General features: G+C 38.6%; 1 protein-coding gene across 1 annotated transcript; it reads right to left on the bottom strand.

Moving 5' to 3' along the window:
- Positions 1-262: 262 nt before the first annotated feature.
- Positions 263-9,286, bottom strand: LOC138285682 (gamma-crystallin-1-like). Its single transcript, XM_069225948.1, has 3 exons — positions 9,185-9,286; positions 5,741-5,983; positions 263-590 (listed from the first exon to the last, which is right to left on the bottom strand). The coding sequence occupies exons 1-3, from the start codon at positions 9,191-9,193 to the stop codon at positions 315-317; spliced, it is 528 nt and encodes a 175-aa protein (XP_069082049.1). The 5' UTR covers positions 9,194-9,286; the 3' UTR covers positions 263-314.
- Between the last annotated feature and the right edge of the window lie 3,506 nt (positions 9,287-12,792).

The raw sequence follows: 12,792 nt of genomic DNA, 5'->3' as shown, positions 1-12,792 counted from the left end.
GGAGCTTCACTCTTGAATGTCATTTGGAGTTCCTTGATAGGAAACAAACACATCTGTTATTGTTAACTATCCATATGTAGTTCTATATAGTACTGTAGGTTTACTAGGATGTGAGCCACAGCTAGAGAACAGTAGATTGTTTATGCTTCATTTACATCTTTAGAAAGAGATTTGATGTGCTGTGAAACATACATTTTACTTCCAGTAAACAGTATTCAGTGCACTGGAAGAGTGTTTACGCCTTTCAATAAAACACAAGAGAAAATCTTCAGATGAGTTTATTCTATGAGCATAGTACAAGTAATATTCTTTGTTTAGTAAACGTCCATGGCACGCCTAAAGGAACCAATTCTGCTGTTGATGGCACCCCAGTCAGTGTATCTTCTGTACTCTCCTGGTCTTAGGTAGTACTGACGTCCTCTGTAGTTTGGATCTTCATAGAAGACCCAGTGACCCTCAAGCACATTGCATGAGTGGATGTCATGGTAGCGGAATTGCTCATGAACATTGGGACAGTCATCCATGAACTCCATCAACTGACCCTTATAGTCTTCTTTCTCATAGATTCTTATCTTGTAGGTTCCACGGTGCTGCAAGTGTGGAAATATACAACGAAAATATTATTCAAACTGAAACGATTATGTACCAAACACAAATAGTTAATGTTAATGCCTCATTTTAACAGTAGTCTTACTGGGGCCTATTAGATCATCTTCTCTGGCTTGATGCATGAATACACTATCTCCCCCAGGATCTTATTCCCATTCTTGTTAATAATGACCCAGTTCTCGTTAAAGGCACTCCCTTGATTTGCACCAGTGTTAGGGAGCAAGATCAACCATAAGGAAAAAGAAAGGCTATGTTCTGCTCACCAGGTTGTTTATGCCACATTCAACCTAGTGAAATATATCAAATTACCATTACTTATTAGTTTCTCCCTAACTGTCAAGTGCTCCTAAACTAAAATAGTATATAGGATAAGCCACAATGTAATACAGTCCTACCATAAGGTCAAAACTACGTCTTTCTGAGGTGATGCTCACCCTTCTCACAAAAATGTCATCATTTACTTCATAGTCATTTATACTGGGGGTCATTACTTCGTGGTTTATACATCAGGACTGTCTTTACATTACTTTTATATATCCAGTCCTTTACTTCACAGGTACTTATGTAAGTATTAGTTTTACACATATTAATATTAATTTATAATATATATTACACACTATATATATTTACATTCAGACCGGGTGTGTGTGTGGATATTATTAATCTAATTATTAAAGTTAACTTTATTAAATTACAAGTAATTTCATTTTCACAATTGCAATTTACTTATTTAATGTTACCATTTTAAATACTGACCTTTACTTTTTTATTATTTATTTTATTTAACATTTAAAACACTAATGCCTGAACATTTTGATTGCCTCACTACTCCTAAACACTACACATTCCTGAACACCAAAAACTCCAAACAATATTCAAGTGTATTTTATATGTATATTTGTGTGTACGCATACATACATATTACACACACATATATATATTTATGTGTGTATATATTTTGTGTATGTATATATACATATATAGATATGTATAAAACAAAGGTTGAAGGGGACATTATATTTAGGTGAAAATGTCAGTTAAAACATAACATTTTAAACTAACAAACAACACTGAAATTCACCAGTTTAAGTTACCTCACATAACTATAACTTGTGCTATGAAGCAGCTATATCTCACACCCTAGCTATCCACAGAGCTGTTATCAGTGATGTCATTTCAGATCTCATTAGGGATGTTATCAAAGCAGTTATTGAACATGCCATAGCTGATGCTATATATGCAAATACTCAGTCTCTCCGTTCCACTAGAATAACAAGAATTGCACCTTACATCATTTTTCATTTAATGAGCTAAACACCCCATCCTTTATCTTGTCATTAAAAAAACACTTTTGATTACTGCCTCACTTAACTATAAAAACCATCTCCAACCCTTTCATCAGTACCTACACATGTGGGCATGCCCCAAGCTATCCTGGCATGGCAGGATCAGAGCAATCAAAATGAACACCCTCCCATATATTTTAATCACCATTCAAATGCTCCCCACTTAGCAACCTCCAAAAACCCTAAAGAAGTTGCAGATTAAAATAGATGGCCTCGTCTGGGCAAGTCAAATAATATGCATGTCCCACAAAACACACAATAAGCATCCAAAGGAGGGAGTATTGGGCATTCCTAATACAAAACAAAGGGCTAGATGTATCAAAAAAGTGATTCACTATTAGGAAATCGCAAACTGGAATGTACAACAGCATGTTTAACACTATTTGTGATTCTCAAATGGGTCGCAAGATACCTGCCTCATTAATATTCATGAGGCAGGTCTCAGTTTGCAACCCTTTTAGGAATGGCCACAATCACGGGGACGATGGCCTCCTGGGGGCAGTAGACCACCATGTCTATGAAGTAATCATGTTTTTTTTTAAATGCAGCCTGTTTTCCTTAAAGGAAAATGGGTTGCATTTAAAAAAGAAAAATGAAGGATTTTATTTTTATTTTGTTAAGAGTAGGCATTGGTCTGTGGGACTACTGTCTGCTCTTAAAAACTGTTTGATATTCGCTACCATTCTCAAAGGGGAAGGCCTTCCCGTTTGCTAATGGGTTACCACCAACTTGAAGTTGGTGGTAACTGAGAATGTTTTGCCATGGCTTTCACAGTTGCAAAACATTCCAACATGCCAGAGAGATTCGGTATTAGGAAGAGACGCCCAAACACACCCCTTAATAATACCGAATCACAAAAGCAAAATGTGATTCGATATACAAGTTACCAAGTTGCATTTTGCTTTGTTACATGTAAAAAAGTATTTTTCAGGTTGCCCATTGGGCCGTTTGCGACCGGAGAATTGCTTTGTACATCTGGCCCAATATTACCAGTCTGAGCAGGTGAGATTTGTGATGGAACGGGGTAGAGATATGTCAGAGAAACAATGGTGTAATATTGACCTATTAGTGTCAGGAATCCACAATTGGAAAGTCACCTGGCTGCACAAAAGGGACAGATCTTGGGGCTTGTACTCTTTCCTTAATTACAGGAGCCTCTTTGTTAGTGTAGGACATGGTGCGGAAAGCATTGTAATCCCCAGATGCCTAGACTCCAGACTGCATTTGAGAAGTGGACGGTTGCTGACATGATCTATAAATTCCTGATTCAATTAATTCCGGCAGACAAAATGCCAGTCAGAAAAGAAGAGAGGAAATGAGAAGATATGTTTCACATGCCAGAAGTTACAACTGGAAGTTCCACAGGTAGAGATACCATGACAAAACTAACAAATATTGATACATAAACTTGGCCAAATTGCATACAGGAGGTCAGAACACTGCTGCGAGGCAAAGAAGTTATAGCCCACCTACTCCACCTCCTTTAGACTGTTCCATTCTAGAAAGTTACAGGGAGGCGGTCCTCAACAATATTGATGACACTTGTAGCATACAAATTCCCATCCTGTGCTAACTGAACAAATAATAATTCTGCTGCCCTCACTGAAGGGGAGACAGATGACTCTTTCCCAGTGTGCTTCAAACCAGGCAATGCTTCACCTCTAGGGCAAAGATAAAAACCCATAACACAGGAAAAGGCTATTAAGCACGTGGGACCTGCCAGGAATGGTGAAACTGACGATGTCCCTAGAATATAATAATACATGTTTTGAAGCAGTGCTGGACTCCTTCACCTCCTTTTTCTTCAGTGTGCTCTGGGAGCTGACAAGCCCCAAATACTGACACCTCTGCATATCACTACAGAAGTCTAACAAACACAGGATAATTTTGTTGTCCTCAACAGAACATATTCGAGAAATGGGGACCAGTGCTCCTATGTGGAAGGAGTGCTTGTCTCAAACACTAGTGACTCACTGGATTTTGAAATATACATTTTATAGTGTCTTCCTCAATTCCAGTGAGTGAGGGAGGATGCTGGTGGGGAATATTGATCAAAGGTCTCACTTTTGTTCATTTGTTTATTGTTCCATGCTGGCCTTTGAATAGGCGTATATGCATTCCTCTTCACAAAGCAATAATAATAACAAGACTTGTCTTATGAAAATACCAGCTTTTTTGACCTTCCAAATGTTCATATTGACCTTAACATAACATACCTTTTGGGAATGGCCACAATCACAGGGATGGTGGCCTGCTGGGGCAGCAGACCACCATGTCTATGATTGCTTCTGTATAAAGCAATCTTTTTTTTTAATGCAGCCTGTTTTCCTTAAAAGTGTCTTTTTGCATATGTAACTCATGCAATATCAATATTAACATATGTAAATAAGTGTATCAACAAAAACAAATCTATTAAGTTAATACTACGATGTAACAGTGTTATTACCACAGCAAAGTGTAACTGGTTTGAGATTAAACCACTTAATGACTCGTAGTTTCCAGTCCTGAGTCACTTTACACATCAAAACAATTAACAAGGCTTAGGTATTGTAATGGGACCCAGTTGACAGATTTAAATCCTTGTGTTCCAGTTATGGTTAAATACCTTTTTTCATAAGTACTGCACATGTCCACTTTGACAAAAGTGCTCAGTACTCAAAAGCACTTTGAAAAGGGACCTGGTTGGAAGACAATCACAGGTGCACTACTTTTAAAACATCTTATTGTGAAACAATATGAAATGTAGCTTTGTCACTTGTACAAGAGCCTCCAGTCTTGTAACACAATTTAGATTCTGCTAGCTGTTAGTGAAGGAGTGTCCTCATTTTATTGAAGGCACGGGGTGAATATTCCTACCTTCTTGTTCTTAACCATCCCCGATTGGGAATTGAAGCAGTGGCGTCTACTCCTGCAACATTTTAGAATACCAATAGAAATAACAACAGAGGAAGGCCAGAATGGGAATGCTTTTATAAATGATTACAAAAAGGTGGAATTCTTTCGGTTCTTACTGGGAATGCGCTTCTTATTTCTGTTTTTTTGTTTCTATGGATTATGATCACAACCATCAAGAAAAGAGGTAGATGGTTGGGTGCAGTCTCTATTTATGCACTATGCAAGCCTCCTCTTTGTGTTTCTTGTTCCTGCCCAAGCGAACATGATTATGGATATTTAAGGGGCAGATAACCCTGAGGCAGGAAGTTAACAATTCATTGTGAAGGAGATCAGAAGATAATTTACGTGGTAATTGGACATGCCCAATGTTGTTATATGTAAAGCATAATAAAAAGAATTTCACAAAAATAAGGAATCTCCTTCACTAACAATTAGGAGAATCTGCAATTTATGAGTAAATCAGGGAAACAGGTTTCTCTATCTAGAAGGCTAGGAATATAACTGTCTTGGGAGGGGTATGCAAAATGGCTTTCTCACAGCACTGTGCTGCCTTTCCAAAGGTGTAACACTGCCCAAAGTGATTCTTTCACCTGACACCCAATTAGTAAATCAGTACAAGGACAAAGGAGCAGTGTAGAATAAGGTGCAAACATTCATAGTACGGAGGCACTAAAAGACCCTTTGTGTTTCATTGTGCACTGCACCCAATTAAGAGACATATAATGAAAAGCAGACATTCCACCCACTTTTGCAATGAGCATACACTGTGACTCCTGCTCTTTAGAGCACCAAGATTTGCTATAGCGCAAATTATGGTACTTCATATGTCTGTGTAAGCTCTGGGTATTGGAGCGGCGAGCGAGACAGCACATAAATGAAAACAGTTGTACCTGTGGGATCATTCGGCAAGACCTGATGGAGTCATTGTACCCCATCCACTGCTGAAAATCGGGGTACTCCCCCCTTCTCAGGTAATATTGGTGTCCTTTGTAGTTGGGATGCTCATAGAGCATCCAGTTGCCATTTTCCACCCGGAGGGAGTTGCAGCGACTGAAGTAGGAGTGCAGGTCAGCACAGTCAGAGCTGCACTCATAGGAGCGCCCCCCAAAGTTTCTGTCCTCGTAGAAGATTATCTGTAGATACAAATAAAGATTGTGAACGTATTCAAACATATTTATTTTTGTCTATGTCTCTAAACACAATTGCAAACAATTTTCTATAAATACACTTTAATCCGCACCAAAAAAGTCAAACAAGTAACAATTCCTTTGCTACGATTAAAATAATTACTTTTGCAGGTACTTTACTGATTATCTTTCACAATTTTAATTTGACATACACATATCCGGTCACATTTCTGTTTTTATATATTTTTATATGTTGCAATCTTCTGCAAAAGGAGCTTTCTTTATATAAACATAGACTCCGTAGGCATTTGATACCAGATAGCTTACTTCCTCAATAAAAAAATGCTACTTTTACTCCCTTTTGTAAAAAATGACTCCTACTTCTATAACCAAATATTACCATTGCTCTAGAGCTCAAAAACTCTGCAACCCTTTTATATTTTCAGACGTATTTATTCTACAAACTGGTGATGTGCAGATCATCGTTGAGAACATTCCTAAAGAAACAGCTCTTTTGCTTTTAATACTGTTGATCAATTTGCACTTTATCCTCTCTTTCTGCTTTTAGCACATTTGCCCCATTCTTAAATTTGTTTGGTTCTAATGTCTCTGGATGTTTTTTTTGGTACTCTCAACAGGCTTTTTGGCATCTTCTATTCATGTATAAGCTCTCATTCTCTAGGCCGACTACTCATTGTACTTCTGTTATCTCGTCTTTTAGTTTAATGCACATTTTTACACATATTACACTGAATTTTATTTTTATTTTTCAGCTAACCTTGTTCCAAATTATTTTTCTATCCAACTTAAATTTTTGTTTTTTTTTACACCTTTCCTGTAAAAAAAAAGCCTTCTCACTATCAGTTTTTTTTCACTCTACAATTTTTGTATAGTGCTTCCCTTTGAAATTAGTATTGTGACCATGTATCTTTCCCCTTCTTTATTGACATCCAGTTTTTTTTTTTATTTCATCGTTTTGTATATTGCACTTAAATGTTTGCTTTCTCTAACAAGGTACCTACTGATTACAAGTTATCTGAATTTTCCAACAGGGATCGGAATTCCTAGTTGGGTGGTGTTTATCGTATGCAGTATTATTGGGTGTGTTAAGTATCTCACCCACTGTTAAATTTAGGTAGGCCAAACCTTCAGGAATTTAACAGGGTAAAAGTGTATGGTATTCTTCAAAAGCTAATAATAGGTGCTATTTATTGCACCTGATACATTATATATCCCACAGTATTGTTATTCATGTGTTTTAATAAACAGCATTTTCACTACCAAAAAAATCAGTATCAATACCATATATGTGAGCATAACTGATTCTATTCTGACATATGCAAAATCTCTGTTTTGTATGTTTCATTCTTTCCATCCAGGCCTCACGTTCATGGACTGCTTCATTTTCTACCAAACTGTGAAATTCCCTGCCCACTTCTGTTCATCTATCACCTGCTATGACGGTTTACAAAAGATGGCAGGAGGAATACATTGCTTTTCAGTAGTTTGTTTTTGTTGATTCTTTGATCGCTTAAACCCAATTCGTATTGTAATTGCAATTTTTGGGAAAAAATCTAATTCTGCAGACTACTGTTGTATGTAAAAAAATAGAGTGCACACATTTCCAGTGTTTTGTATTTTGTAAATGAAGTTTGAACAACAAATATATATACACACCCAAATGATAATAAGCATTCAAAGTTATAATGCATCATGTTCACTTTGATATAATCCTACAAATGCATACATTAACTCGTTGCTGGTTCCCTTAAATTTTCAAAGCTTATGACAAATCAGTACCCACATAAAATAGAATTCAATTTATACCACGCAGTCACATAAAATATGTTGACGTGTCTGGACTTTCCCTGCAATGTTAATTTATGCTGTCATCCCTTTGAATGACATGCTAAGCCCTTTTGATTATGTGAAATTGCACATATCTCCTCCTATTTCTTGGTTTCGAACTTGACGTAAGTGATTTCAACATATTTCTAGTTGGTGGTTTCAACAAATTCTTAATCTCTAATATAAAATATCTACAAAATACATAGGTCTTCCAGGGATCGAATGCACAGAAATCGGATTTTCATGAGGCCTTACTAAATGTAATAGCTACTGCTACCTTAGTGACCTCCCTATTCCTGCCCTGAAGGCCCTGTTATGTGTTCTAATATTTCTCCTTGTTAAGTCTGTCTCCCTCAGAGTTATCAATATCAAGGGTACCGGCAACATTTAGAAGGTGTAGAGTTATGATAGGTTACAGGTAGACAGTGTGCCTTTCATTTGAAAGGCATTCTGCAAACCTCCCTTTAAAAGAGACCAACATTTTTGCACAGTGAATTCCATCACCAGAAGATGCAGCACACATAGAAAGAGGGAAAAACAAGGATAAATAAACAATTCCAACTCATTATGTCTAACCTAGTGAGGTCCATCTTTTTGATGCATTTCCAGGTTTCCAAGTTCTTGTCAATCTGGGAATAAGTCAAAACCCATGGATGTTGTTCATGTACAATAAGAACAGTGATTTGATCAAGTGTCCTGCCTGGCACTTAATGATGCAGCATGATCCAGATCACAGGTCGTCAACTTCAAGGATATTATTGGACAAAGAAGCTTGAAATGTGTGGCTTTCTGCTGAAATAAAAAATGGGGCACCCTACAACACCAACACCCACCTATCCTTTTACACGAAAGTCACATCACTACGGAACAACTACCCCGAGTGACCAAGGAGGTATTTTAGAGACAGAAAGTCATATAATCCTCTGCCGCTCTGATGAGACCCCATGCTTAGCAAAGTTAACTTCAGCCTTGGAATACCGGACAATTTCACGACATGGCTTCCCGAAAACGAATTAAACTAATTGAGTGAACCACTCCATCGAACAGCATTTTTTTTCAGTTTCCATAACATGTAATTACAAGTAACATATTTCAAGACTACTTGTATTCGTCTACTATATTTTACTACATTTAATCAACTAAACTCAGGCCAAAAGATCATTTCTTAGATGCCAGTCTATTATAATATGTTGTCACTATTTTCCTGGCTGGAAGAAAACCCATCACCAAATCTTCCAGTTTCTTCTGACAAGTCGGTGAACCTTTCGTCACCCTCATTTCAACTCATCCAATAAAATGTTATGCTAGCATCTAAAAACATCACAGCTTGACCGGCAACACCCAAAATGTTTTCCTTACCTTTCCCATGTTGGCTGCCTTGTAAATTATGCAGTGCGTGTTGTGACAGCAGGCTTATATACTGTGCAGGACAAACAGCGACCAACCTGTACAAAGCACTCGGGGCCCCACAGCGCTTTCTTTGTGGCGCTGTTGTCCTGTCCAGTGGTTTTCTCTTCTGTGGAGCCGGATTGTCTACCCATTGTCCATGCAGAAAGATGACACTGCAGTGTGTGTTTTGTGTCAGCAAGGACATTTCACTTAGTGAAAAACAAAACATCCATTGGGGAGAGAATCGTCTGGCTTTGTGACAAAATGCCGAGTTTGTGTAACGCCTATGGCCATACAGTAAAGCAATGCATCTGCTTCCATCAGCGAAAAGCTTATTTAGAACTATAGACAAATGATCTGATTTTCGTGTTCGATACCGATAAATAAATTATTACTCTGATTTAAAGCGAGTCAGTGGGTAAATTGCATTTTTCGTTTTTTTACATTCAGGCATGGAACCTGGATGGAGGCGAACTATATAATTATTACAAAAATATAAAATCACCTATTACCACCTCTTTCTCCTTCGTTGTCCTGGTCCTTACTCTGAGTCTCCCATTTGAGAAAGGCAACTATTTTGCTACTGCAGAAATACATAAATATTTAGGGCCAAATGTACGAAGATTAGGAATAGCGATTTCCTAAATGCAATTTTTTTGCGAATCACAGTTAGGAAATCACTATTCCTAATGTATGAAAGTCTTTTGAGTTTCATTAGCGATTTTTAGTAGGTCGCAAATAGACCTACCTCAAGACTATTAATGAGGTTGGTTGCAGATTGTGACCAACCACTATTCACTGCTATCACAGGGATGGTGGCCTGCTGAGGTCAGCAGACCACCATGTCTGTGACTGCTTTTAAATAAAGCAAGCTTTTTGTTTTTAAATGCAGCCCATTTTCTTTAGAAGAGAATGGAGTGCATTAAAAAAAGAAAAAATGAAAAAAAACATTTTTATTCTTTCAGAGTAGGTAGTAGTCCATGGGACCCTTGCCTGCTCTTAAATACATATTTATTCAACCATTTTTAAAGGGGAAGGCATCCCAAGGGGACTCCTTCCCATCAGCAAATGGGTTACCACCAACTTTTAGTTGGCGGGAAAGTGCAAATGTTTTGCACCCTTATTTCGGTCACAAAACATTTTTACATGTCAATGCTAATTGGTATTTGGAAGGGACACCCCAAACATGCCCCAATTCACAAAGCCAGATTGCAAGTTGGTAACAGGTTACTGAATCACAATTTGGGCTTTGTACATAAGAAAAGGCATTTTTGGGTTCTGCGAATCAGGTGGTTTGTGAACACAAAAATGTTTTATACATCTAACCCTTAGCTCTGCTCCAAGGATACTTAGGGCACACTTCTACTGATGTGCAACGTGAGGAATTAAAACATGTCTTCTGATGGAGATAGTAAAAAACAGGATATCTATGGGGGAGTGTTTCTGTTCTCAAGTGTGTCTTGTTTCACATTTTGCTCTGTTTCTATAAGCAGGTGTGTTGGGTCTCAGGGATCATGAAGGGCTCGTAGGTTAGCTCTAGATGGTGCAAAGCAGGACTTGTGTACTAGTCTCCTGGTCTTCATTCCGCTCGCCTTCAACTGTGCCTTCATTCATTCAACTATGGGACTCGGGAAGTGGGCTATATTTCTGTGTGCTTCAGTTTTCTTTTTATATTAAAGCATGCATAAAAGAGATAGGTGAAATGTTTGAATTAATCTCATCCATTATTAATTACAATAAATATGTTTATTTCAAATTAAACAAATCCATAAAACTACAAAAACATTAATTCATACATTAGGAATAATATAACTTAGGCGACAATTTCAGGGATTTCTAAAGTTTGTATCATCAATGTTTGATAATACAAGCAGTCTCTACATAAAACAGATCAAATCATTGGTTCAAATATAAAAATAAAGTATGCCACAACAATATAGTTAAAAAACTCTAATATCAAAAATCTTTAATCATTTACATCAATGGTTCAAATCTTCGCTCGTTAAGTTTATTATTAACCACCTGGCCATTCACATATATAATAAACTTGTAGGATGCACAAAGCTACAATGGTGAGAAAAGTACAATATGCAATGATGAACCTTATACAGTAATCAACATTATGCTACTAATTGTAGGAAAGTGCCTCTTTTGATATGGTCACCACCCCCACTTTATGCCTGGTTTCTGGTATAATTTCAACTGAAAGTTCACTGGGTTCCTGCTAACCAGCTCTCCAGTCCCAGATCTATTTCCTCAAAACTGCACTGTCATTTTCTCCAATTGGCAAACCTTTAGCACCCTCTGCCAGTCCTTAGTAAATGACATCCCTGGTACCTAGTGCCTGGGGTACAAAAGAGGGTCCCTAAGGGCTGCATCATGAATTGTGCCACCCCAGGAGACCCCTCAACAAACGCCTGATAGGCTATCATTGCAAGCTGCATGTCTTGGTGCAAGCAAAAGTGAAAACAGGACATGGCACACAACCTGTGTGCCATGTTGCCTTAACACTGCGTCATATATTTAAGTCACCCCTCTAATAGGCCTTACAGTCCAGAGGCAGGGTGCATTATATTACATGTGAGGGCATATCTGCATAAGCAGATATGCCCCTGCTATGTCTTTGTCGATTCTCAGACATAGTGAGTGACCAGGGATGCCATTTTAAATACATGTGCTGGATAATGGTCAATATGAGTTCCCCAGCTACATGGTTGCATCACTGAAGATAGGGATGTTTGGTATGAAACAGCTCGAATTTGTGAGCCTGCACTGATGCCAGTGTTGGAATCACCAGTATATGAACCCAGAGGGCACCTTAGAGGTGCCCCCTGAAAACCTACCAACTACTAGTGTGTTAACTGACTGGTACTGACCAGTTAAGCCATCCTAGCCACGTTTCTGACCCCACAAAGAGAGTCAGCACTCTCGGCGGCCAAAGACAAAGGCCTGCACGGGGGGGTGTTAGCATCTCCAACAGACAGGATGAACATTCCAAAGGAGGAAGCCTCCAAGACCTGGCCCCTTTTGTAATGTGCCCCCCACTGTCCTGACCCCACTTTTGGTGGAAGAGTAGTGGGGAAAATTAGGCACTCTTCATGCCAGTCCCACCCCTAAAGTGGACGAGCTGAAGTAGATATCACTTATTAAATTCATCCATCTTGTTTTGGAAGGAATTAGGTAACTAGGGCCAGGGTTAAGCCCACTTCCCAACGGAAGTGGTCATAGAAAGAGTGTAGTACCCTAAAGGTGGGCAACACTATGGCTGCCACTTGGCACTCCCTGTAACCCCCCTAAATTGAGTTTTTAAGTGGCACCCCTGAAGCCTAAAACTCAGATCCTGATGACCTAAGAAGACCAAGGGCAAAGAAGAATTGCACCCACAGAAGAGAAGAAAAGAAGCAGCTGACCTGGTACCACCCCGCCACCCTGTCTGCAACCCTCAACAGACTCTGCACCAAAAGACAGCTCATCCTGCAGCTGAGCCTCCAGAAACCCAGGATGGCATCCTGCCTTCGAAAAAGACTCAAGACTCCAGTGAGCAGTGGAACTGCTCCCCAACCAGCTCCAAAGAAAGG

This window comes from Pleurodeles waltl, chromosome 3_1 (genome assembly GCF_031143425.1).
Source record: "Pleurodeles waltl isolate 20211129_DDA chromosome 3_1, aPleWal1.hap1.20221129, whole genome shotgun sequence".
Taxonomy (NCBI): domain Eukaryota; kingdom Metazoa; phylum Chordata; class Amphibia; order Caudata; family Salamandridae; genus Pleurodeles; species Pleurodeles waltl.
The sequence above is the reverse complement of the archived record's forward strand: the minus strand, read 5'-3'. Positions and strand labels throughout refer to the sequence as shown.

Bases quoted from the DNA above. Each gene is read 5' to 3' on its own strand.
- LOC138285682 (XM_069225948.1), bottom strand. The intron at 591-5,740 runs GTACAACTGTTT...CCACACTTGCAG, and splicing joins CTTGCCGAATGATCCCACAG to CACCGTGGAACCTACAAGAT.